General features: G+C 39.6%; 1 protein-coding gene across 1 annotated transcript in view; it reads left to right on the plus strand.

The window, feature by feature from the left end:
• The window catches only part of MUC5AC (mucin 5AC, oligomeric mucus/gel-forming), a 67257-nt gene that overhangs the window by 22536 nt on the left and 17229 nt on the right, over positions 1-27492 (plus strand). Inside the window, exons 14-35 of the mRNA XM_048483747.1 lie at positions 662-799; positions 888-1052; positions 4231-4325; positions 5060-5186; positions 5822-6074; positions 6645-6697; positions 6965-7065; positions 7581-7732; positions 7876-8014; positions 8116-8229; positions 8853-9032; positions 9934-10173; positions 11289-11445; positions 12452-12580; positions 13793-13937; positions 14582-14628; positions 14723-14923; positions 16619-22420; positions 23311-23600; positions 25268-25439; positions 25596-25846; positions 27221-27404. Of these exons, the coding sequence (XP_048339704.1) occupies positions 662-799; positions 888-1052; positions 4231-4325; positions 5060-5186; positions 5822-6074; positions 6645-6697; positions 6965-7065; positions 7581-7732; positions 7876-8014; positions 8116-8229; positions 8853-9032; positions 9934-10173; positions 11289-11445; positions 12452-12580; positions 13793-13937; positions 14582-14628; positions 14723-14923; positions 16619-22420; positions 23311-23600; positions 25268-25439; positions 25596-25846; positions 27221-27404 (9135 nt within the window). The remainder of the gene's footprint in view (positions 1-661; positions 800-887; positions 1053-4230; positions 4326-5059; positions 5187-5821; positions 6075-6644; positions 6698-6964; positions 7066-7580; positions 7733-7875; positions 8015-8115; positions 8230-8852; positions 9033-9933; positions 10174-11288; positions 11446-12451; positions 12581-13792; positions 13938-14581; positions 14629-14722; positions 14924-16618; positions 22421-23310; positions 23601-25267; positions 25440-25595; positions 25847-27220; positions 27405-27492) is intronic.

A 27492-nucleotide genomic window follows, 5' to 3' on the forward strand; every position in this document is an offset into this window, starting at 1 on the left:
GTAAGCAATTGCTGGATCAAAAAATTGTGTTTATGTTCGAGTTCCATCTTTTGTTGTATTATAAAGATGGTGTCAGGTCTGAATTAAAAGACTTCCACGGAACCACCTCTTCTTTGTCAATGAAAATGATCTAGTACTAGATTCCCAATACTCAATAGTACTATATTTACACAGGCAATACAGTCAATTCAGAATTATTACTGAAGATGTTTGTAGTAATTCCCATCAAAATGTACTCATGGTAAACACCAGTCTGGGTCCAAAATGATTTTACCTTTCACAGCAGACCCCTATTTTGTACCACATGTTGTTCCTGAGAACAGCATTTTGGGAAGCACAGTGGGATGCAGTAGGAAAAAGGAAATGAGAAATGTATGCTCCATGAGCGAAGCTCCACTTTTTGATCCTCTGGGTGCAACCTTATGTAACCACTTTGTATACCTCTTGTGGCAGAAGCTCTTTTTGGTAGAATCTCTCCCATAGAACATGCCTACTAATATGTATCTGATGTAAGTAGCTGCTATCCATGATAAGATTCCACGTAAAATATACTGTGTAGTAACTGTTACATCAATAATCAGTTCATACTTGATAAAGTGTTTCATTCGATAAAGTGTTTCATTTCATTTGAACCAAGGTTAACTGTGTTCTACTTCTGCAGCCAATGTCACCATCTTCAGGCCATCACCATTCTTCATCATTGTGCACACAAAGATAGGCATCCAGATACAACTCCAGCTTGTACCTATCATGCAACTCTTCATACGTTTAGACCCAATTCACAAAGGACAGACATGTGGTAAGTTAATTAATTACAATGCACAAAGAAATGGTCTAATTATATATATAGTGCATGAAGGATTAAAACACATCTGATTTTCTCTTAGGTCTCTGTGGTAACTTCAACAATATCCAGACTGATGACTTCAAAGCTGTCAGTGGGGTGGTAGAAGGAACCTCTGCTGCTTTTGCCAACACCTGGAAAACACAGGCTGATTGCCCCAATGTCAAAAACATATTCGAGAACCCATGTACCCTCAGCATAGAAAACGGTATGTGCATGGCAATATATACTGCGGATTTTCTTCAGGATTCAGAATAATAGTCATGTTCTTGAAAATAAATATTTTTAAAAACTTACTGGGTAGAAGCCCAGAAGAACTTTGAAATATTAATTCTAGCATTATATAAATTGTCTGCAAACTGGTAAGGACATAAAGGTGATATAGATTAAGTATCTGCAAGATAGTAAGCTTCTGAATATCTAAGACAATATTCAGATAGGTTCTGTCAGTGCAATTTGAAAAAGGTTGACTCGCTATCCCAGATGATTTTGGAATGCCCTCATAATTCTTACCATGAACTATGAATTGCTCCTATCTGTTAGGGCTCAGCCTGGTCTGAATGGGAACTCCTGAGAGGAAGACTCAGATAGAGAAGAGGGGACAGAGTTGGTTCCAGATTCTCAGGCACTACCTGTAGGTGCAGAGACTGAGCAGCCAGAAGTTCCTGCAGGACCAGGTCCACAGGCTCAGGCAGAGCATTCAGGCTGGGATCCACAGCCAGATTCCAAGCAAGAGAGTAGATGCAGAGTCTTTTCAGGAGCCAAACTAGAGTAACCCAGCTGCAAGAGGTTATTGCACAAGGGAATGGGAGGCTGGGTGTGAGAGGCTACAGCTGAGCTAGCTTGTGGTATCAACGTTGCGTTTTTGTTTGCAGGTTACTATTTCTGTTTCTTGTCTTTGTCTGGATTCCTTGCTCTGTGCACATTAAATGTCTGAACCTGCTAAGACCCTTAACTAAGCTACCTTCTATCATAATAAAAGATAATATAGTTAGTAAAATCATGCTGGTAGAGGCCAGGTATCTCTCCGCCATATTTTCCTTTAAGAAATTAAAAAACCTCCCTATTTACTGCTCAAGATCTTTAGATCAAAGGAGCTTGAAAGAAAGAAAATCAATGAGATCATTCCATTTCATACCAGTAGACAAACAGGAAGAAAACAACACATTCTATACCAGTATCATGGCAAGACGTATGAGAAAAGGTGAACGGAAATAACTTGTGCAAGCTGCAGTGTTAATTTAATACAAATGGAAGTCAAATACTAGCAACAGTATGAGCTATTTATACTGTAATATCTTCTGCTACATTTATGCTTTTAAAGTAATTTTGTGAATGAGCATACATGTGAAAACTATTTTAAACAGAATTAAGGATGAGAAAAATTGCTGGACCCTGCAAAGGGAACAGCTTGGTAAAACTGGCTTTTTCAGTTGTTTTTCAGTTGTAGTTCAATCACTGTTATGTCAGCTATTAAACATACAATCTGGCAGTTTTGGAGCTAGTGATTCAGAACCACTTTATCCCAAGGAATTACAGAATTGTTAGTTTCCTCTATAGTCTACCTTTATCACTGATGGGTTACAAGTACGATTAAAAAAAAACCCTATTCAGCCAGCAAGCAGATTAAAAAAATATAACATTTGAATCTAACATAAAAGATACCCAGTAAAACAAAATAATGCTGTGGGGCTGGGATTGAAGAAGTGGAAAAAGCAGCACAAGCAATTATAGCTGTCTAAGGAAACAAGACATTCCATTTAGGAAAACTTTACCCCTAGCAAGAGTCTTCTCCTGAGCTGATCCATTACACCATGGCTCAATTGCCTTTCCAAGAATGTCCTCCTGAACAATTATATTTTGCATATTTTGCAAAATTATAGAAGCATAGGGGCTTCCTCATAGTCTCAGCCAGGCCATTCCATAATGTGCGAGTCACACCAGAGAATGCAGATGAATGGGTGGTTGCTGATCTTACCAGTTTGCAGGTAAGGCTTTGCTGAAATTAACAAAGCCGTTGCTGTTGAACATTGTAGGCAGTGGCGTGGGGGAGGGGAACCGGGGCCTGGGGCAAAATGGCCAGGTATCTCTGGCTCGGCTGCCTGAACCTCCTCACAAGGAGCTAGCTCTGGCTCCACCATGGCTTCAGGCTATGCAGCAGAGTCCTTAGTGTGCAGGGACTGGCTCATGACACGTTGCCTCTGCTAGGGCAAGTACCCTAGAGAGGACAAATCCACCGGCACAGCTGCCCCACTGCTCCCACAAATGGTTTCGGGTCCCCACTTGGGATGCAGTTGTAAGTAAGTTTTGAAAAGTGGATTGCATGAATGAGATGATGCAATTAGTAACATCCCAGGATAGATAGAACATAAGTGAAAACTGAATGATGTTCTTTTGCTCTTGGGCCATAATGCCGAGAAGGAGTCTTTAATAAACAGAAGAATAACAATATAGAGTGTAACGCTTATGATTTTATGGACAGAAACAATATCATTAATGAGGGATCAGTGATGCACCTCTTATAACTTGTGAATTGTATAAATGCCTGTATCTCGCTTCTGTAAATTGATTCCTGCCTCCAGAATCTTGTCTGAGATGCTTTTACTCTGACTGCAGCTGAATAAACAGCTGAATTGTCTCTTATTTATACCTCATCTCTCGCCTTTAAAGTCTTTACTGGTTGCCTGGACTTCGGGATTTTTGTTGCGACAAAGTGGCTGCAGCAATATCAGAGGCTGCTGCTATGTCTAATAAAAGGAGCAAAGAGGCTTCATCTTCATCTACATTTATGCAGTGGTCATCTACTAGCGCCACCAATGTTGCCTCAGTTCCCCTCCCTTGGGTAGAAGATTTGTCCAGGATGGCTTGGAGTTGTTCAGCAACTATTTTTTCTATAGTGTCCATGAAAGGAAAATTAAAGACTGAATAATAATTGGCAACATTTGTTTTTCTGTAGTAAAGGTTTTTTTAAAAAAAGATGTAATCTTTACAAGCTTTAAGTGCCGAGGATGGGCAAGGGTCTAATGCCTAAATGGTAGTCTTCACAAATCCTAAGCTTCTGTTGACATTCATTGCAGTGACAGAATTGAAATAATCCCCTGAAGGGATGTTTTGTTGAAGGTTACTGGTGTTTCAGCTGTATTATAGCCAATGTCAAAATCAGACAATATTTGAGAGATTTTCTCAGCAAAGAGCTTAACAAAAGTGTCTCAGCGAATTGTTGGTTCCTGGGCATTTAAAGCCTCATGGAGCCTTTAAAGCAACTAGCCAATTGTTGATTCCAAACAGCTGAGCTGGACATGAACTAGATGCCACAATAGTAGCAGCACAGTAGGATTTCTTTGCCACTAACATCACAGAACCTGTTTTATGTTTTATATTCACAGAAAAATATGCTCAGCACTGGTGTGGGCTGCTGACAGACATCAATGGACCTTTTGAAAAGTGCCATTCCATTGTGAATCCAGCTGTTTACCACACGGTACTTTGCAACAACTTTTCATTTGCAGTGCTAATAACTTTTCAAAATATAACTTGCCTGTCTGCGTAAGTTGCTCAGTGTACCTTCTGTCAAGTTTCCCAAGTGTCATTATTAATCCCCATATCACATAATCCAACATATGCATTTCCCGCTCCACTACTAAATGCAAACATCTCATTTCACCTGTGTTCTAGATAACATTGTTTGCCAATTTTTGACAAGTTTTTGACATTTGGGTGCTAGCAGGAACTGTTTTACATTTCCCTGCAAAGATCCTATATGGTTTTAATAATACATTTCTGTGTAACCAAGCCTCTGACACAGCAGTATAACATCATCCGTTCAGGGCAAAGACAAATATGCCTGTTTTTAGATCATTTCTAGATATAGGCATATATTCTGCAGTAAAGGTATAAATTCCTTGTCAATGAGAAATGTGAGTGAGATGTATATTACCAGTGGGCACTTCCCCCAAATATGTACTGATCCCTATATTCTTATACAATGAAAGCCAATTCTACATCACCACAACCTCAAAGCATAAAAAGATCAAAAGGAAATGTGGTCATTTCATAAATGAAAAGTTAGAAATGCTATAATTTGTGCAAATGAAGGCTTAGAATGAAATGTGACTGAAGGGACTATTTTATTTCATCATTTGCTCTATTTATATTCCACCTTTCTCACTGAGATTCAAGTAGATTCATATGAATTGGTGTCTTCTGTGCTCTTAGAACTGCATGTTTGACACTTGTAACTGTGAGAGAAGTGAAGACTGCATGTGTGCTGCCCTCTCCTCCTATGTCAGAGCCTGTGCTGCCAAAGGAGTCCTTCTGAGTGGATGGAGGACCAATGTCTGCAGTAAGTATTAGAACTTTGCACAGAAGCTCCTAACTCAGAAAATAAATTTCTTACAGGAAATTTTGCATCTGTTTCAAAGTTACCTTATACAAAAGGTTAACAGAATTTGGTGATACCTTGTTGGAGCACCTTTGTTTTCCTGAAAATCCTGTGGTGATCCAGTTTCCCCCAAGTCTTGCGTAGAAGCGCAGGTAGGACTATGAAGAGGCTGCAGAGAAGGCAGCAGGAAATCATAGTTCTTGATTAACCACTAGGTGCCAAAAACCAAGAGAAACCAAGTACTGTTACATGAATAAATGAGCACATGCATTGCAAAAACAACAACAACAACCACCGTGTTTTCAAAGACAAGACTGATAGATCTGGAATCATGTAACCTGATTTGATTAAAATAAAATAACAAATTTAGAATGACTACACTAGATAATGCACCTTTAGCATAAATCCACACTTGGAATTGTAACATCTCCTTTCTGAGTTGCATGCAGTTCAAACTACTACTGTAATAAAAGTATGCATTTAAAAACACCCAGCAAATGTTTATGTATATAGATTATACTGACCACATCCAGTGCCTTATGTTCACATCAGTCCTTAGACAAATCCTATGAATTATTTTATTTTTTTCTCTCAAGCCAAATACCAAGTATGTCCCAAAACCATGGTTTACCGCTATAACATTGATTCGTGTCAACCCACCTGCCGATCTCTGAGTGAACCTGATGTCACCTGTAATATTAAGTTTACCTCAGTGGATGGATGCACCTGTGGAGAAGGGACATATATGGATGAAAGTGGCAAATGTGTACCTGCTACTAGCTGTCCTTGTTACTATAAAGGATCTCCCCTGCCATCTGGAGATGTGATTCATGAAAATGGAGCCATTTGGTAAGAGAAATATTCAAAGGAAACATTGGAGTAAGGTGATAAGAATAATGAAAATGTTTTTATTTTATAATTAATCAATGTCAATGGAAGAAGACGGCTACCATCATTTTACTATACACTTGGACTTCTCTGGAACATCTGTTTAGCCTCTGCCAGAACTCATTGTATTATGACCACTCTGGTTACAGATTCCTCAAACTCATTGTAGAAAAGAGTTTTGGAATGTTAAATAAGGCTACTCAAAATTATTTTTTAAAAAGGTTTTGCCTTTGACTACAAAGCGACATTTCATTATTTTGGCTGCCAACCCCTCCCCTCCCCCAATATACTGTTTTTGCCAAGTCACAGCTAACTTCTGGTGACTCCATGGAGTTTTCAATGCAAGAGATGTTCAGAGATGGTTTGCCATTGTTTGCCTTTATATCACAACCCTGGACTTCCTTAATGGTCTCCCATCCCAATACTAACCAGAGCTGACCTTGCTTAGCTTCTAAGATCTGATGAGACTGAGCTAGCCTAACTTCTTGCTTTAACTTAAAATGGATCCCCTCCTCCTCCTCTCTGTTACAGCACTTGCACACAAGGAAAGCTTCAGTGCATTGGAGTGGTGAAGCCACAACCAGGTAAAGCCCCATTTTATTACTTGTTTTATTGCTACCTTTAAGTGATTTTTTAAATGGGAACAGCTTAACCAAATCAAGTTGAGGAAATCTGCAGTTTCTTCTGCATACACAGCTGAGACATGTACAGGGGTACATGTTATTGGAACTCTTGAAATATAAGGTTTAGCATAATATCCAGCTATGTGAAATATTTATAATGATGTGTGTTGTTGTACTACCTAGTATCTGTTTCAAACTGAGATTTCATCTAGACTTTCTTTCTATTAGTATGTGATGCTCCCATGATCTATCTCGACTGCAACAATGTCACGACAGGTGCCACTGGAGCTGAGTGTCAGAAGAGTTGTCAGACACTTGACATGGCATGCGTAAGTGTCAATATTTTGTAATCCTGTCTTGCTTTAATAGCCTTTTTATGTGTCAAGTAGACCCACTCAGTAATTGCAGTTATCCCACAATTATCTGAATGTAAAAAATGCTAGTGCCAGTCTCCAAACAGCATATAGCCTTCTCTCATCTCAGGCAAATAATTCAGTTCATAGGTGATGATGTGATAATGAGGGGTGACCACAGAACAAATGTTTATGTGGACATGTCATTATAGATTGATTTAAAAAACACATGCCAAGATAGCAATTTGGTACACCTTGACTTATAATATGGACAGTCTTCTAAAAAGTGCAGATCACACTCTAGACAACTCATTGAAGTCTCCTCATGAAGCATTCAGAATAGCAAAACTTCCCTGAAAAAGTAAATTTGAAGGCATTTTGCCTTCATTAAGGAAGAATGAACTGACCTTCATTGGTGAACAACTGGAAAAGGCTGGTTCTATCTTTGTCTTCTGGCATTTTAATAACTCTTCCATCTTCTCTTATTACAGTACAGCACACAATGCATTTCTGGCTGCATGTGCCCCAATGAACTGGTCTCAGATGGCAAAGGTGGATGTGTAGCTGCTGAGGAGTGCCCCTGTATTCACAATGAAGCCACATACAAACCAGGGGATACCATTAAAGTTAAATGTAACACTTGGTACGTACAGGCAGATGAGTATCATTTTGTTCATGATTTCATGGTTTTTCAGAAACTGATTTGAAAGTATCAAAATGAATTAGAAATACAGAATACATGTAGCAGGAAACACAGTAGTCATGTATTTATCTTTGTTTCTGTAGTACATGTAAGAACAGAATGTGGGAATGCACCAATGAACCTTGTCTGGCAACATGCTCAGTTTATGGAGATGGTCATTACATTTCCTTTGATGGCAAACGCTACAGCTTCAGTGGAGATTGTGAATACACTTTGGTCCAGGTACTCATTTTTTTTTGCCTCAAGAACTGCTATCATGCTAATAAAAACCTTCTGTTATTTTGTCTGTGTTTGTGAACACTACACAATGTTTTTCTTTGCAGGATCACTGTGGTAAAAACAGCACAAAGGCAGGAACCTTCAGAGTCATCACTGAGAACATCCCATGTGGGACTACTGGGACTACCTGTTCAAAAGCCATTAAAGTGTTTTTGGACGTAAGTAGCTTTACTGAGGATCATCCAGAAAAGCAACATCTACTATATGTCTTGTGCACCTGAACAATCTTGGCATGTGTGTCATCAGCCCATTGCATAGAATTAAATCTTCAGTAATCATGAAATGGCTAGATTAAACAGGTGACATCAGTATTGGCATGTGTGATCAAGGTAGACCTGGAAATAGACTACACAGATAAGAGATGTTGCACTGCACTTTGTTGGGTAGCATGCAGAAAACTCTGACATTTTTCTTAAAACTGCAGCCTCTCTCCCCTACCTCCAACTACGTTGAATGACAACTGTTTTTAAAACTAATGAGAGATTTGGTATGGAGGTCTGTTGGTTAGAAATTTGGCAAACTTTGACAGAATTTGACTTTGCAGCACAAACCTAAGCAGTATTTTGTATTCCAACAGCAAATATCTAAAAATAAGTACCTTTAGAACTTCATAAATAATATATTAAGAGCTTCAAATTAAACTACTGTAACTATACAATATCATTTCAAAAATTTCATCCTGCCTGGGAGGGTGAGTTTTCCTGCAGTTAAAAAATGGTTGAAGAATCTCAGCATAAATAATGTCAATGAGTCATCTGTGTTTATTGTTTTCATTTTGCAGAATTATGAGCTAATACTCTCAGGTGGCAAATTTGAAGTGATACAAAGAGCCCCGGGTGGTGAAGTACCATACAAAATTCGATACATGGGCATCTACATGGTGGTTGACACAACAGCTGGACTGGTCCTGATGTGGGACAAAAAAACCAGCATCTTCATCAAGATGAGTCCAGAATTTAAGGTGCGGTGTAAATGATAAGACATTGGCACAGATCCCTGAAATCCACTGGGAAAAAGAATGTCAGAATTATTTTGGAAAGAAGTGCACATGTAAATGTTGTTGATCTGCAGCCTTATACGTTTCATGATGTGCCCTCGAAATCAACAAATAGATGAATTAATTCCAGATGAAACAAAGATGTGACAATCAATTTGTCTCTCTTTCTCCTCTGGCCACTTGGTTTATGAATGGGTTTTTGCTGTAATAGTTAAGGGAGTGGAGAAGGATTTCTCTCTGAGGCACAACTCTGTTTCTGAACACATAAGAGAATCCCATTGAAAGATTCAACTAACTTGAACAGTAGCTTAATTTGGAACACACAAATTCCCCCATAATGGATTCCCTAAATTTCCCGTGCTAACCATTTAGTTGTTCTGCTTTTCACTTTTCTTAAGCATTTTCAATAAGCAGTACCTGATTTAATAGGAAAGAACTACATATTTCTTAGAAACAGCTCACAAGATGTGTAGCAATGTAGAAAAGACCTTAAGGGAACAAATAGCGTTTCAAGAAAATATCTGAGAATACTTGAAAAAAGTGACAGTAATTTCATTGCTACAAATATGGAATAATACTTTTATAAATGAATTACTTATTTTATTAATCCACATTCAATTACTGGTACAAAGCCCTACGTGTGACCTTCCATTCATCCCAACAGAGAAAGCAGATTTATATATAAAAAGGAATATGTGTATATTTGCTCCATTGTTATTTCATTAAAAAGCCATTATGAGGGGCAGAACACACAAAAATCGGTAAGGATGCCTATGCATAACCTTCTTTAAATGTGAAATGAATGTTTTTGATTAATCACAGACAACTAACACTTCTCATTATTTTTTTCTTGTCTCCATAACAGGGTCACGTATGTGGACTTTGTGGAAACTATGATGGAAATGACATTAATGATTTCACCACCAGGAGCCAATCTGTTGTAGGAGATGTGCTTGAGTTTGGCAACAGCTGGAAGGCCTCTCCCACTTGCCCAGATGCCAAAAAGAACAGGGATCCTTGTACTGCAAACCCATACAGGAATTCTTGGGCCCAGAAACAGTGCAGCATCATTACCAGCCAAGTGTTTGCTTCTTGCCATTCCCAGGTATGAACAACATTTTTCCCAGGTAAATACATGGGCTAGTTTTACAGGCCTGATCATCAAACTGCATGTAAAGTTCGGGCAGGAATGGAAGCATAAACCAATACACAAGACCAACATAAAATATCACCCTGGTATTACAGAGGTATAATAATAATATTGAAGGTGCATAGCTCAGTTGCCATTTCAGGATCTTATAACTCTGAGGCCGTTTATGCCACCGGCCTCCAGTATGCCTTGGCAAGCGAGAGTTCGCCGGCGTGAGGCCAGCTTTCGCCTCGCCAAAGCGTCTGCGAGCAGGCGAAGGTGACGAAGGCGAAGCGTCGAGGTCAGGGCCGCAGGCGGTTCCTCCCACTTACGTGTTAATCACCAAATTAAGCCTGCGAGGTAAATACAGCCCATGCGCTGCCCTCCGACCCTGGAGGTCGGAGGACAGTGTGTGGCGAACTCGACGCTTCCCGCGAGACGGCACGAAGGACACGATAAGTGGGAGGGGGGGGAGAATAGCGTCTTCGGCATGGCGCAGTTAAGCGCAGACCGCCGAAGACAGCTCCTCTAACAACCCTTTAAAGGTTGTTGTTTTAAAGCGGCACCTGAGGGCGCCTCTGCGGGGAAAGGAAAAGCGCATTCAGGTCGCCGCTGCTGCGTTGCAGCAGCGGCGCCTATCTGCAGCGGCCTGGGCGGCGTTTTACCGCCCCCCGCCGATAAAATATTTGGGCCGTGCAGAAACGGCCTGAGACAAAAGATCTTAAATAGTCCCTTTTTTAAGCTGCTTTCTATGTTTCAGGGAAGAGGTTATCCTTTGGCACATCTGGCACAGCAGTAGTTTACAATCAATCATTTTATTGTATCATAGAATTCTTTACATTGCAGAATAGTTAGCATGTGGAATGGATGGTCTCATCTTCAAGGCTGACATTGAGCCCAAAGGCAATGTTGAAGACATGGACAGCTATCCTGGTCATCCAGACCCTTTTTTAATCATGAGAAAAATCAGCATAAAAATACAGGATTATTAATTATTGATTCTCATATGCTTGACAGTTCTCTGACTGAGGCATGCTAAAATTGAAAGTACATACATAAATATTAAATGAGATCAATTTATTTTTTAACAGGTTGAACCAACAAAATACTATGACGCATGTGTGTCTGATGCCTGTGCTTGTGACACTGGGGGAGACTGTGAATGTTTCTGTACAGCTGTAGCTGCCTATGCTCAAGCATGCAATGAGGCTGGTGTTTGCATTGCTTGGAGAACACCGTCCATATGCCGTGAGTACTGGCCACAGTTTTAAAAGATTTTTAATTGGGAATGAGACTGTTTCTACCTATGTGGCTTGTTCCTTCTGGGAGCCATATGTGGAGGTTGAAGGGATACAATAATTCATATATTCTGTATTCCACTTTTCACATCAGTTTTTGATACACTGAAGTCACCACAACATTTACACCACAACATTTACACAACATTACACCACAACATTTACAGTATAATAGGACAAACATTTCTTCTGAATGCTGCATAATATTTTGAGAACTGAACCTCAGTGGCTCCTTCTTATGTTCTGAGAGTCCTGTGGTTGCCATTCCTTAATTCCTCTGGTGAATTTTGAACCGCAGAGATTGTCTCAGAGAGGCTGATAACATGTTTACTTCCAATACCATTTTCCCCTGCGGACTGAGATATTTTGACATAGGAAGTAACCTCAGGGTTCAGTTGGCAAGTCTGATGCCATAGCATTAATGGAGTAGTAAAGGATGATATCATGAGAGAATGGCAACCACCGTTTACTCAGAACCCTGAGTTCACTACACCATATAAACATATACAGAAGAAATTTCCCCTTTTCATAATCAGAGGTAAAGCCAATAATACTAAACTAAAATAGATGTTAGTGTTCAAAAAGAATTTCTTGTGAACCTTTTATTCTTGTACCTCTTTTGGGGGGTCTATTTTTAGTTAATCTATACATTAATTGATTATATTTAGGATAGTTATAGCCCACATCTCCTTAGACTCAAGGCAACTAATAAAACAAAAGTTGCAAGTTTGACAGTACTAGAGTAAAATCCCATTGATATGTAATCTCATCACTTTATTCAAAGTACAACTGTGTATAAAATAATCTATTTCAATAAGGATTTCAAGGGGGAACCAGGGATCCTGTTAGTAGTTGCCACTTTGCTATATAATAATGATAAAGTACAAGTATCAATTCACATAAAATAATGCATTTTGCTTGTAACTGACCTTTTTTCTCTTTCCTCATTCTTCCAGCAATGTTCTGTGATTACTACAATCCACAAGGGGAATGTGAGTGGCACTATAGACCTTGTGGTTCTCCTTGTATGAAGACCTGCAGAAATCCAACTGGAAAGTGCCTACATGAGCTACAGGGCTTGGAAGGTATAAGGACCATTGTCTTTGCCCTTGACATACAAAGGATACTTATAATTTCTTGATATCATTTGATATTATGAATACTATGATGTCTAGAAGTGGAATGATTGATATCTTGGGTGTATGAAAAGTCAGTGGGCATATTAAGCGGTATCAGTATATTAGGAAAAGTAAAGGTGCACGGGACTCAGGACATGAAAAGAGAATGGTGGAAAGGGGTGCAGAGGAGTTCAAATATATTCGAGACTTTAGGATATAAGATAATTTTACAGTAAATCAGTTGAAAGATAAGCAGAATGTTACTGTTTTCCTAAAAATGTGATTAATTGAAATATACAATTATTAGCTTTTGAGACTAGAATGTACTTTTACGCTAAAAAAATTGTGAAGATCAGCAAGATTGAATCAACATGACATCCAATTCTATGTATTTAGTTACTGATACTCCATTTTTCTCCACAATGGGGAGCCAAAGCAGTTTTCAATGCTTGTGTCTATTTTATCCTCACAACAACTAGTCATGAAGTAGGTTAGGTTGAGAGTGTGTAACTGGCCCAAGGTCACCCAGCAAGTGTTCTATGGTAGAATAGGGATTCAAACCCGGGTCTCTCAGTTCCTAGTTCAACACTCAAATCAAAACTACTCCAAACTGATTACAACGCCATTTGTTTTATCTGGGCTGGGTAAACAGCCCATTCTACAATATAACAGTAAATCTTCCAATCTAGTTACTGATTTTCCTGTCTACAGGTTAGTTCCTTGGTAATCAATAACACAGCCTGTTTCACATACCACAGAAAATAGATACCCAGATTTCTGTTCTTATACTCTCCACTTAGCATATTTTTTTGCCACATTCTCTCTCAAGGGCATGACAATACAATAGTCATTCAGCAACCAGGGACAGTACTACAATAACTTACAACAAGCAGCTCCTTTGTGCTTTTTGAGATAAAAAGCTATGGACTTTGAATTGATTCATTGTTTTGAAGTGGGAGGAGTCCATATCTGTGACCAGAGGCTGAAGGACTCAGTCTCAAAATCAGTTATAGATAAAAATTGAAAATACTGTAAAACATCTTATTAGGAAGAGAAAGATTAAACTCATCATGTGTTATAACTGCCAAATCAAAGTGCACAAGGAATCAGTTTAAACTCTAATGTGTAAAAAAAAAATCAAGTACTGTTACTTAGAACAGATTCTCTTTCTTACTGCAGGCTGCTATCCACAGTGTCCAAACAATAAGCTTTATTTTGATGAAGATGACATGGAGTGTGTTGAGCATTGTGGCTGTTTTGATGACAGAGGAAAATATTACAAACCAGGCACAAAAATGCCTTCAGAACAGAACTGTCAATCATGGTAATGTTCACCTTAATATGAGAAATGATAGGAAAGGATCTTTTTGTATTTCATACAACAAGCTGAACCTATACCATCTCCTCTTTTTTCCACATTTCATGCTCTTTTGCATTCAACTCATTTTAACTATCTTCAAAATCTGGGGTTCTTTTTTTATTATATTTTTATTGTTTTTTTTATACAGCAATGTACCTACCACGTTTCCCCGAAAATAAGACAGTGTCTTATATTAATTTTTGCTCCCAAAGATGCGCCATGTCTTATTTTCAGAGGATGCCTTATTTTTCTGTGTTCTGTTCGTCGGGCATGCTTCCAAACAAAAACTTTCCTACGTCTTACTTTCGGGGGATGCCTTATATTTCACACTTCAGCAAAACCTCTACTATGTCTTATTTTCAGGGGATGTCTTATATTAGGAGAAACAGTGTAGTTAGGTATGAAGAAATAATTTAATATAATATGTGAGGAGAATTAAACAGATATAATATGATACATACTATAAGTCTGAAAAATTGTTGTTAATATCATTCTATATGTGAGATAACATTCTATATGTGAGATATCATTGGTATGCAATAGAAACAAAAGTACAAAACAACAACAACAAAAAGAAATACCAAAAGTGTTATTTTGTTCCCTTTCAGTGAATGCACAATGACTGGTCAAACAAAGTGTGTCTACAGTGAAGAAGGTATGTTGACAAAGCAGCCTTTCAGTATGAATTGTGATGAATTGTGAATTGTGATCATTAATGCATAGTGATGCTATTATCTTTTAAATGACAGAATGCCACTGCATATATGAAGGGCAAATAAGCAAACCTGGGCAAATCATCTACAATACAACAGATGGCATTGGAGGGTGCATCACTGCAGTCTGCAGTCACAATGGAACAATAGAGAGGAAAATCTTCCCATGTCCAGCTTCCACAACAGCTTCCACTACCTTTACATTTACTACCACTTCACCAGCAACGACTACCCCAGGTACAAAATAGCAAATATGTTAAGTTTATCACCTAATCAAGTACATGATGTTAACTGTAACAGACACAATGGAAGTTCTAAAGCAGCCAACCCTTATTTGTAGATTTCTAATATGTGTATTGTGTATGTGATGTTTATAGTGTAAACGCAGGCTGTCTGTTATAGGAATCGCAGCAGGTATGTCCTTGCTCCAGACTGAAATTGATTTAATGTCACTTTAACTTACATGGTTTCACCCCACTTCCCAAAAATCCAAGGAATTATAGTTTGATGAATAAAAAGAATTCCTTGTTAGAAATGTCAGGCTTCCCTCACAGAGCTACAGTTCTCAGAGTTCCCTTATGCAGAAAAATAGCTATTAAACCGGTTGAAGTCTGTAATGAAGATGTTCCCATAGTCGGCTACACTTCTAACTCACAGAAACAAGGAGTGATGTAAGAAATTTTTTTTTACTAGATAGTAGTTTCTCAAGTCACTAACAAAATTAAACAAAGTCTTCTCAATCTTGCACCTCCTTCCAATTCTTGGAGCATATCAATCAGTTTGCATTATTTTTACTTTGGTTAATTTACAAATATATATTATTCTGCATACCTGAATAGGTAGAAATCCTAGATGTGCTGTTTCTATTTCAGTTTGAGTGAAGTAGCTAATAACCCTCCTGAATATTATAACTAAATTACACAACCACAACAACATCATTTTAGGGTGGTAAAAAAGGTTGGCCATAGCCTTTTATTAAAATTATTGGTTTTTATTTTATTTTTATTTATTTTTCAATTTATTATACTGCCCCATCCCCGGAGGGTTCAAGGTAAACGAAGTGTAAGGCGCAGCATGGGGATCTGACCTGCATGCTGGGTGGCTCCAAGAAGTGTGGGAGGAGAAAGGCTGGGCCTGGCCTTTTATAGGCTGCCCAGCCTGGCCTTCCTTGATGATGTTGGGGAATCCTGGCGTCAGTGTCCCCTGCCCTGCTGCCTGCCGTGCTTGCGCAGCAGGCAGGGTAAAGCCTTGTGAGCCCTCATGAGCGCGCGAGGCCAGGAAGGAGGCAGCCATGCCAGGAGGCTGTCCCTTCCCCACCAGCAATGGTGGCCGCAGTAAGTCGCGGCCACTCCTTTATTCACACAGGGATAATAGAAATAGCTAGGCCCTTCCCATACAAGTTGGTTAAAATGCTTCATTTTCCAAACCCCCTTTTACCACACTGTTTGTCTGCACTCACCTTCTCCAAATGATTCATGACCACCATGAGGGGTTTTTTTTTTACAAAACTGTTTATTCATGTAAACAATGCTTCATGGATTCACTGATTCAATACTCTGTAGTTTCCTTTAGTCGGTGCTTCGCTGATTCACCCAAACAGCCAAAAGAATCCACATGAAATGACAGAAAAAGACTTTTCAGGCTGAAAATGAAAAGTTTCCAAAATTCAAGGGGGAAAAATAATGCGGAAGGAAATGTTTTACTTCCAGCCCAAAAACGTTCTAAGTTTCTTGCACACAAAGGGCCCATGTTTATACTTGAATATAGTAACAGGTCTGTGATATTTTGATGAACTAATTTACAATATTCAATCTAAACAAGTTCAATGTCCATAAAAACAATTATTCTTACAGAAATCATTTATTTTACATGCTAGACTTCGTTGGAAACAAAATATTGTACTGAATTCTCTTTATTTCTTTTTCCCCAAAGTGCCTACAACTACTTCTATTTGTGTTCAAGAAATATGCCATTGGTCACAATGGTATGATGTGACTAACCCAGAGTCTGGGAGTGGCGATGGAGATTTTGACACTTTTGATAATTTAAAAGCAGAAGGTTATAAAGTCTGCAAAACTCCAAAGGCTGTTGAGTGCAGAGCAGAGAAATTCCCCAATACTCCATTAAGTGAACTGGGCCAAAAAGTAGAATGCAGTAAGACGGTGGGACTAATCTGTTACAATACAGACCAGCATCCAATGAGCTGCAACAATTATCAAATCAGAATCCTTTGTTGTAATTTTGTACCATGTGGTTCCACTACTGCATCCACACCTGAAACTACTACAAGCACCATAGCTCCTACAACAATAAAATCAACTACTACATTATCTACTACCCTTATTTCCACAACAACAGCTCTGAAAACAACTAGCATCTCTATTACAACACCAGAAACTACTTCAACATCCACTGGGACCACAATTAGATCTACCACAGAAATTGTATCTCCTACAACAGAAGTCACAACTTGTAAACCCACATGCAGATGGACGGAATGGTTTGATATACATTTCCCCAGTTTGGAAAGTAAAGGAGATTTTGAAACGTATGACCTAATTAGGTCTGCAGGAAAAGATATCTGTAAAAACCCCGAACGCATAACATGCAGAGCAGAGAAGTTCCCAGAAAAATCAATAGATGAAATCGGTCAAATTGTCCAGTGCAATGTATCACTAGGATTTGTTTGCAGAAATGAAGACCAGTTGGGAGAGATGAAATTATGTCTGAACTATCAAATAAAGGTCTATTGCTGTGAAAATGTCTGTGTGACCACTACACCAGAAACAACTGCAGGAACAACTACTTCACCAACTTCCACACTCACTACACCTACTCCAGAAACAACATCAGCATCAACAACAGTGACAACTATTCCATCAACAACAAGTATAGAAACTACAAGTCTTTTAACAACAGTTCCTTCAACAACTGAACACTGTAGTGAGGAAGTTTGTGAATGGTCGCAGTGGTATGATATCAGTTATCCAGGATCTGCACCTAATGATGGAGATTTTGATACATTTAAAAATATAAGAGCTAAAGGATATAAAGTCTGTAAGGCACCAAAGGCTGTTGAATGCAGAGCAGAAAGATATCCTAATACACCCTTAAGTAAATTAGAGCAAAAAGTTATATGCAGTAAAACAGAAGGACTCATCTGTCATAACAAGGATCAGTTTCCAGCACCAATTTGCTACAACTATGAGATAAGAATTGAATGCTGCAAAAAAGTTATTATACCATGTCCAACAACCACACAACTTTCAACTACAACACCGGCCACAACAACACCAACAACAACAACAGTTCCAGAAACTACCACAACCACAACCACAACCACAACCACAACCACACCTACCACTACAGTTCCAGAAACTACCACAACAGCTCCAACAACTACTGTTCCAACAACAACAGTCACAACCACAACAACTCCTACCACTACAGCTCCAGAAACTACCACAACAGTTCCAACAACTACAGTTCCAGAAACTACCACAACAGTCACAACCACACCTACCACTACAGTTTCAACCACCACCACAACAGTCACAACCACCACAACACCTACCACTACAGTTCCAGAAACTACCACAACAGCTCCAACAACTACAGTTCCAGAAACTACCACAACAGTCACAACCACACCTACCACTACAGTTCCAGAAACTACCACAACAGTCACAACCACCACAACACCTACCACTACAGTTCCAGAAACTACCACAACAGCTCCAACAACTACAGCTCCAACCACCACCACAACAGTCACAACCACAACACCTACCACTACGGTTCCAGAAACTACCACAACAGCTCCAACAACTACAGCTCCAACCACCACAACAACAGTCACAACCACAACACCTACCACTACGGTTCCAGAAACTACCACAACAGCTCCAACAACTACTGTTCCAAAAACCACCACAACAGTCACAACCACAACAGCATCAACTACTACAGTTCCAGAAACTACCACAACAGCTCCAACAACTACTTCACCAACTTCCACACTCACTACACCTACTCCAGAAACAACATCAGCATCAACAACAGTGACAACTATTCCATCAACAACAAGTATAGAAACTACAAGTCTTTTAACAACAGTTCCTTCAACAACTGAACACTGTAGTGAGGAAGTTTGTGAATGGTCGCAGTGGTATGATATCAGTTATCCAGGATCTGCACCTAATGATGGAGATTTTGATACATTTAAAAATATAAGAGCTAAAGGATATAAAGTCTGTAAGGCACCAAAGGCTGTTGAATGCAGAGCAGAAAGATATCCTAATACACCCTTAAGTAAATTAGAGCAAAAAGTTATATGCAGTAAAACAGAAGGACTCATCTGTCATAACAAGGATCAGTTTCCAGCACCAATTTGCTACAACTATGAGATAAGAATTGAATGCTGCAAAAAAGTTATTATACCATGTCCAACAACCACACAACTTTCAACTACAACACCTGCCACAACAACAACAACAGTTCCAGAAACTACCACAACCACAACCACACCTACCACTACAGTTACAGAAACTACCACAACAGCTCCAACAACTACTGTTCCAACAACAACCACAACAGTCACAACCACAACAACACCTACCACTGCAGCTCCAGAAACTACCACAACAGTTCCAACAACTACTGTTCCAACCACCACCACAACAGTCACAACCACCACAACACCTACCACTACAGTTCCAGAAACTACCACAACAGTGACAACCACAACACCTACTACGACTGTTCCAAAAACTACAACAACTACAACACCTAGCACAACAGTTCCAGAAACTACCACAACAAGCACAACCACACCACTGCCATTAACAACCACTGGATCAAAAACTATTATTACAGAAATTAGAACTACATCCACTCAGAAACCATCTACACGACCACAAGTGCAACCAACAACAACACAGCAAACAACCACTTCGCCTGGAACAACTTGTGGACCTGTGATATGTGTGTGGTCGAAATGGTTTGATGTTGACTCCCCCACTAAAGGAATGAAAGGAGGAGACATAGAAACATATAATAATATCCGGGCTGCTGGAGGCAAGATCTGTTCACAGCCAGAAAATATTCAGTGTAGGGCTAAAAATTACCCGGACTTAAGCATTGACCAAGTTGGTCAGGTTGTACAATGTGATGTCAACACAGGACTCTTGTGCAAGAATGATCAACAAGTGGGGAAAGTCAAGCAGTGTTTAAATTATCAGGTACGGGTGTTGTGCTGTGAGGAAAACATTAACTGCAGAACTACAACTGTTCAAACCACCACCACGACTGAACCAACCACCACCACGACTGAACCAACCACCACCACGACTCAACCAACCACCACCACGACTCAACCAACCACCACCACGACTCAACCAACCACCACCACAACTGAACCAACCACAACCACAACTGAACCTACTACAACAGTCACCACCACAACTACCACTGTACCAGTAACAACAACTACTGTACCACAAACTACTACAACAGAGACTACCACAACTACCACTACTCCTACAACCACAGAAACCACACCGGTCACAACAGTCCCCAGAGAAATCACCACAACCTCACCCACAACCACCACAACAGTCACAACCACAACAACACCTACCACTACAGTTCCAGAAACTACCACAACAACCACAACAGAGCTAACAACTACCTCTCATGGAACTACTTGTGGACCTGCTGTTTGTGTGTGGTCCAAATGGTTTGATGTCAACTTCCCCACTTCTGGCCTTAAGGGAGGAGACATAGAAACATACAATAATATCAGGGCTGCTGGAGGCAAGATCTGTGGAAAGCCAGCAAATATCCAGTGTAGGGCTGAAAATCACCCAGACTTGAGCATTGAGCAAGTTGGTCAGGTTGTACAGTGTGATGTCAACAAAGGATTATTGTGCAAAAATGACCAACAAGTGGGGAAAGTCAAGCAGTGTTTGAATTATCAGGTACGGGTGTTATGCTGTGAGGAGAATATTAATTGCAAGACTACAACTGTTCAAACCACCACCACGACTGAACCAACCACCACCACGACTGAACCAACCACCACCACTACTGAACCAACCACCACCACGACTCAACCAACCACCACCACGACTGAACCAACCACCACCACGACTCAACCAACCACCACCACGACTCAACCGACCACCACCACGACTCAACCAACCACCACCACGACTCAACCAACCACCACCACGACTCAACCAACCACCACCACAACTGAACCAACCACCACCACGACTGAACCAACCACAACCACAACTGAACCTACTACAACAGTCACCACCACAACTACCACTGTACCAGTAACAACAACTACTGTACCACAAACTACTACAACAGAGACTACCACAACTACCACTACTCCTACAACCACAGAAACCACACCGGTCACAACAGTCCCCAGAGAAATCACCACAACCTCACCCACAACCACCACAACAGTCACAACCACAACAACACCTACCACTACAGTTCCAGAAACTACCACAACAACCACAACAGAGCTAACAACTACCTCTCATGGAACTACTTGTGGACCCGCTGTTTGTGTGTGGTCCAAATGGTTTGATGTTGACTTCCCCACTTCTGGCCTTAAGGGAGGAGACATAGAAACATACAATAATATCCGGGCTGCTGGAGGCAAGATCTGTGGAAAGCCAGCAAATATCCAGTGTAGGGCTGAAAATCACCCAGACTTGAGCATTGAGCAAGTTGGTCAGGTTGTACAGTGTGATGTCAACAAAGGATTATTGTGCAAAAATGACCAACAAGTGGGGAAAGTCAAGCAGTGTTTGAATTATCAGGTACGGGTGTTATGCTGTGAGGAGAATATTAATTGCAAGACTACAACTGTTCAAACCACCACCACGACTGAACCAACCACCACCACGACTGAACCAACCACCACCACGACTGAACCAACCACCACCACGACTCAACCAACCACCACCACGACTCAACCAACCACCACCACGACTCAACCAACCACCACCACGACTGAACCTACTACAACAGTCACCACCACAACTACCACTGTACCAGTAACAACAACTACTGTACCACAAACTACTACAACAGAGACTACCACAACTACCACTAGTCCTACAACCACAGAAACCACACCAGTCACAACTACCAAAGCAATAACCACAGCCTCACCCACTACTACTCCCTTGCCTTCAACAACTACCACAACAGAGCTAACAACTACCTCTCATGGAACTACTTGTGGACCCGCTGTTTGTGTGTGGTCCAAATGGTTTGATGTTGACTTCCCCACTTCTGGCCTTAAGGGAGGAGACATAGAAACATACAATAATATCCGGGCTGCTGGAGGCAAGATCTGTGGAAAGCCAGCAAATATCCAGTGTAGGGCTGAAAATCACCCAGACTTGAGCATTGAGCAAGTTGGTCAGGTTGTACAGTGTGATGTCAACAAAGGATTATTGTGCAAAAATGACCAACAAGTGGGGAAAGTCAAGCAGTGTTTGAATTATCAGGTACGGGTGTTATGCTGTGAGGAGAATATTAATTGCAAGACTACAACTGTTCAAACCACCACCACGACTGAACCAACCACCACCACGACTGAACCAACCACAACCACGACTGAACAAGCTACTACAACTTCAGAACCCACCACAAAAATTAGTACCTCATGTTTCTGCAAAATCGGAGAGAGTGTTTATCGATCTGGTATGTATTTTATACTACAGTGCTTTATTATTTATACCCAGAATTATTTCACAAAATTTTATAGAAAAGCTAATATTTATTTTTGTGGTATGATTTGGTCAAGCTATTTTTATACCAATAGTTGCTTTGCTTTGATAAAAAGCAGGGACTCAATTTGGATCAGAACGATACGATAGATGGAACCGGTTCAATAACTTTTCCTTCGTGCTTTTTTCCTAATCCTGAAGAGTCCCTCAGATTTGCTAGCAAAGCTGCCAAATGTCCTACATTCCTGAATGTTGTTTGTATGTTTACCCCAGCAGCTCTGAAGGACAATGTGTGATCGGGAAGTAGTGTGGTGAGAAATAATATGTCTGCCCATTGCTGTTATGATATAAATTGGGGCTGTTATTTAACATGTTCCCTTGGATTACCCACCTCACCTCCAAAGAGAGGAAACCCAAAGATGAGCCTGTGAAGCTGAATGCAGTGCCTTGGCAGAACTGTATGGGAATAAGCAGGACTTTGAATACCCTGGTCCCTTGCTGGGTATGGTTTTATAGGTTACAGTTAACACCTTGGAGTTAAACTAAAAGTGAACAGGCAGCCAGTGCAGATCATTAAGAATTAGTGTTGTATGCCAACTGTAGTCCACTCCAGCTACTAATTTTGCTGCCACATTCTGGACTAAATGAAGTTTCTGAATCAACTTCAAAAACATCCCTATAGAGACAACAGCATGGTAATCTAATCTGGAGGTAAACAGAGCATAGGTGACCATGGTTAAATCTCATTGCTCAAGCAAGTATCGCTAGTGTAGAATTTGCTGAATTAGATTAAAGGGCCTGGATACTACAGATGAAATCTGTGCATCCAATTGTAAGATCTAACAAGTTATTTTTTTCTTGTAGGTGAAATGATTTATAATAAAACAGACCACGATGGATGCCTTTTCTATGCCATGTGCAGTGAAATATGTTCTGTTGAAAGATACAAAGGGCCATGCAAATCAACACCAACACCAACCACAACAGCTGAAACCACACCCACCACCACCAGCACAACACCTGCCACCACCACCACCAGCGCAGCACCCACCACCACCAGCACAGCACCCACCACCACCAGCACAACACGTGCCATCACCACTACACCAGCTCCTCGTATACCCGGTTGTCCTGATTCTGTACCACCCAGGAAGGTACTGTTTTAAAATCTTTTTAACAATTCTTTATGCTGGGAGTAAATTTGCACAGTATTTTAAATGATTTTCTGTGAATATGGCTCAGGATGTAATCTGCATGCAAAAAAGTTCCACTGAAGTTTCTTCACTGATTTCAATGACAGGTAGACTGTAAACCCTACCCCCTCAGCCATCTAATAGTTCTTAATAATTCTTCACCATGAAGATGGTTCTACCTCAGGTGATTCTTCCATTTCATGAATGATTGCACCTTTATGTTCCCTTATCAGTAAATTATATGTTCCATTGCTGTTTCCCCTTATTGTTGAGGGGAAAATCTAATGCCTTATATATGTTCCTGACATGTAAGAGGCATCAGGAATAAAGAACTTGCTACAGGATTGTGAGTATGGAAGAATCACAGGCTGAGGCTTTACAAAATGCTGGAGGTGCTTGGATCTCACAACTACTGATAATTAACTACATAGCTAGCAACTACATAGCTACTTAGAGGTGATAGCCATGGCTAGGTCTGATTTGAGTCAATGCAGTCTTCAGAAACAGGAGGCCTGTAACATCATGAAGAGGTGAACCATCATTCACAACACAAATAACCAACAGTTAATCAATATTAAAACTGAACATTTTTCAAACCACTGCTGACAATTTTTGCTACTGTAAAATTGTAATGCTGCTTACTTGGAGTATATTCTCTGCTTTTTGATTTTAATATTTAACACATATTGTCCCCCTTCGATTAGAAAAATGTGACAATATTTGCTGGCTGACACTTTATAGTATTCAGTGTCTGACCTTATTTGGTGACATTGGTCTGGGCAGGTAATGCTTAGTGTGCCAGACAAGGGCTACAGGAAGGCTCAGGTTTTAGTCGGTGAGTTTCGACCCCCACCCCACCCCCGGCTGAGCCTGAACTGGTCATCCTAACAGATCAGGAGGTCTGTCACAAGGATAAAATGGAAAACATGGAAATCAAGTATGCTTTTCTGACCTCCTTTCAGAAATTGCAAGGTAAAATATGATAGATAGGGTGCCATTGTAGAAGACCTTGGAATAACCACTCAGTAGACCTACACATTGGTGCTTTAACACAAAGGAAAACAAGCATAAAAATTAAACCACAAAATATTAAAAACTTTTTGAAACGATAAAACAGCTCTTTCATGCAAGAAACAAGTTAATACTTGTACATCCTCTGTATTTTAAAATAATTTTCTGCACTTCAATGCAGAGTGAAATTAAAAGAAATTATAAAAACATTTTTAAAATTTGAAATTGCTTTTGAAAATCACTTATTATTATCATATGCCTTTGAAGATGCCAGTCATAGGTACAGGTAAAACATAGGAGTAAAAACTACCAGACTATAGTCACACAGCCCTGAAAACCCACAACAGCCAGTCCATACAAATTGCTTTTTCTCCTGCTTGGAAAATATGTCGATACTGGGCAAGTCAAAAGAGAATTTATTTACTTCATTTGTAATCTGACTTTCTCCTTGTTGGGGACCCAAAGCAGCTTACTTCATGATCCTCTCCTCTATTTTATCTTTAATTTATCTCCAATTGGGTCATGATAGAACAGTTTAAAACTCTTTTATGTAAAGCTCCATGGGTTAGTTAGACCAATTTGAAACTTGTATGTCATCAATGTCACTGTATTTGCAGGAGGGCGAGACATGGATAACAAATTGTACCAGGTCAACTTGTGAAGGAAATAACAAAATTGTTATAAGTCAAGTGAAGTGTCCTCCAGTACAGAAAATTGTCTGTGAAAATGGGTACCCACCAGTGAAAGTATTCAGCGAGGATGGCTGCTGTTACCACTATGAATGTGAATGTAAGTAAAAATGAAATTGATTGCACTCACGAAAATATATGCAGATCAATTTTATAATGTGAGAATTATTACTGTATTATTTGTATTATTTGATTCATAGTTGAATTTTCTCAAATTTTTGTTAAAGTCCTAATCATTTTTTCCTTTAATTATAAGGTGTTTGCAGTGGCTGGGGTGACCCTCACTATATCACATTTGATGGAACGTATTACACCTTCCTGGACAACTGCACTTATGTGTTGGTACAACAGATTACACCGAAATATGACAATTTCAGGGTTCTCATTGATAATTACTTCTGTGATGCAGAAGATGGACTTTCCTGCCCTCAGTCTATTATTATTTACTACAAAACTTCAAAAATAGTGCTAACCCGTGACCACTCTAAAGGAGAATTGGCCAACAAGGTAAACAATATTATGTAAAATGTTTGACTTGGCTCCCTTGGTGTACTAACCTCTAGGAAACATAATAGTGGTAGAACTGAAAAAACTGAAGAAACAAGTTCACTTTACAAAGCAAAGAGAGACAGAATGCAGACTCTTTTATTGAAAGAGAAAATGAATCATGTCCAAAAGCTTTGATTCATTGTATAATAACTGAGACATCAAGAAATGAACATGTATGTATGAATTCATCTTTCATTGATTATCTGAGATAACACAAAGGATTGGATCTTACCGTACAGTAGCAGAAACAAAATTTTACTAAACAAAGTTCCATTTGCTCAAGAGCTACTGCAAAACCAGGCACTGATTTTATTATCTCCAGTTAGTGTTGCTGTGTACAAAATCACATGATGTAGTCATTACAGTCATTATGGGTCATGATAGAACAGACTTCATTGGCATAAATAAGTGCAGCAGGCAAGACTGGCTTCTTCAGACAGGGACAGTGTGACCTCTGAAAAATCCACAGTCTGTATTTTCATAAATGCTGAGCAAGGATGTCATGTTCAGTGAATATTTTTAAGTTAAGATCCTGAGCAGTCAGGCATCACAGACTTTCTATGACATGGCCAACCATACTATGGCCAACCATGACAGTGGAAGGATGTTGCTGAAATATACCTCTTGTGCAATCAGAAACACAAGGCGGGATACAGACAAGTTGATTTTGTGCAAAGGCTCCTTGCTATGACTTTCTTAACATTTCTGTTTGTGTAAGAACTCTTGTTCTAGGGGAAACATGTTCAATGGGATCCAACCCATGATGACTGCAAAACAGGAAATGTATACTGCTGAAGTCAACTCATTACTACATCATTTTTATTTTTAAAATGTAGCTACCTGAAGTAAAAGCAATAATCACCATTGTTATTAATCCTTAAATTGGAGCGTTCTTGTAGACTAACTGCCCAGATTAATTATAGCCAGCTATAAGATAATTATTATCCAGTGGCCATTCAACTTGCTTCCCTTCAGGGACATAAAGAGGCAAATAAAAGGAGAACTGACAGATACTACAGGGAACCCAGGTGTCAGACATGAAGTTAATATACAAAAAATGCAAAAAAAAAAAATGCTAGCCCTCTACCAAGCATCCTTGTTCTTCTGAAAGTCATACCAGAAGATTAAAAAACCCTACACAGGGATATTTCACAGATATTCCACAAGCTATTGCTAGAAAGGGAAGTCAACAATACATTCATACTGTGTTCATGCTGAAGCACTTTTATGTCATTCAGAATATAAGTGTGCAAAAATGAGTAAAGGAATGATGCTTTTAAACCTTCATCAAATGAAAGAGAATTCCTGACTGTAAATTAAATCCATCTGCAGATCTACTTCAACAACCAACTTGTGAATCCAGGTTTCCAGAAAGATGGCATTTTTGTGTCCATGCTGGGTGTCAATATGATGGTTACAATACCAGAACTTAAGTGTGAAGTTACTTTTAGCGGTTTAATCTTCTCAATAAAACTTCCGTATGACAAATTTGGCAACAATACTGAAGGACAGTGTGGTAAGGATAATGCTTTCTATCAATACTCATAATGCTCCTTAGACCCTTTGTTTACTCTTTAATACTAAACAGGGGATACCAATTTCAT

Source organism: Sphaerodactylus townsendi, linkage group LG02, assembly GCF_021028975.2.
Source record: "Sphaerodactylus townsendi isolate TG3544 linkage group LG02, MPM_Stown_v2.3, whole genome shotgun sequence".
NCBI classification, from domain to species: domain Eukaryota; kingdom Metazoa; phylum Chordata; class Lepidosauria; order Squamata; family Sphaerodactylidae; genus Sphaerodactylus; species Sphaerodactylus townsendi.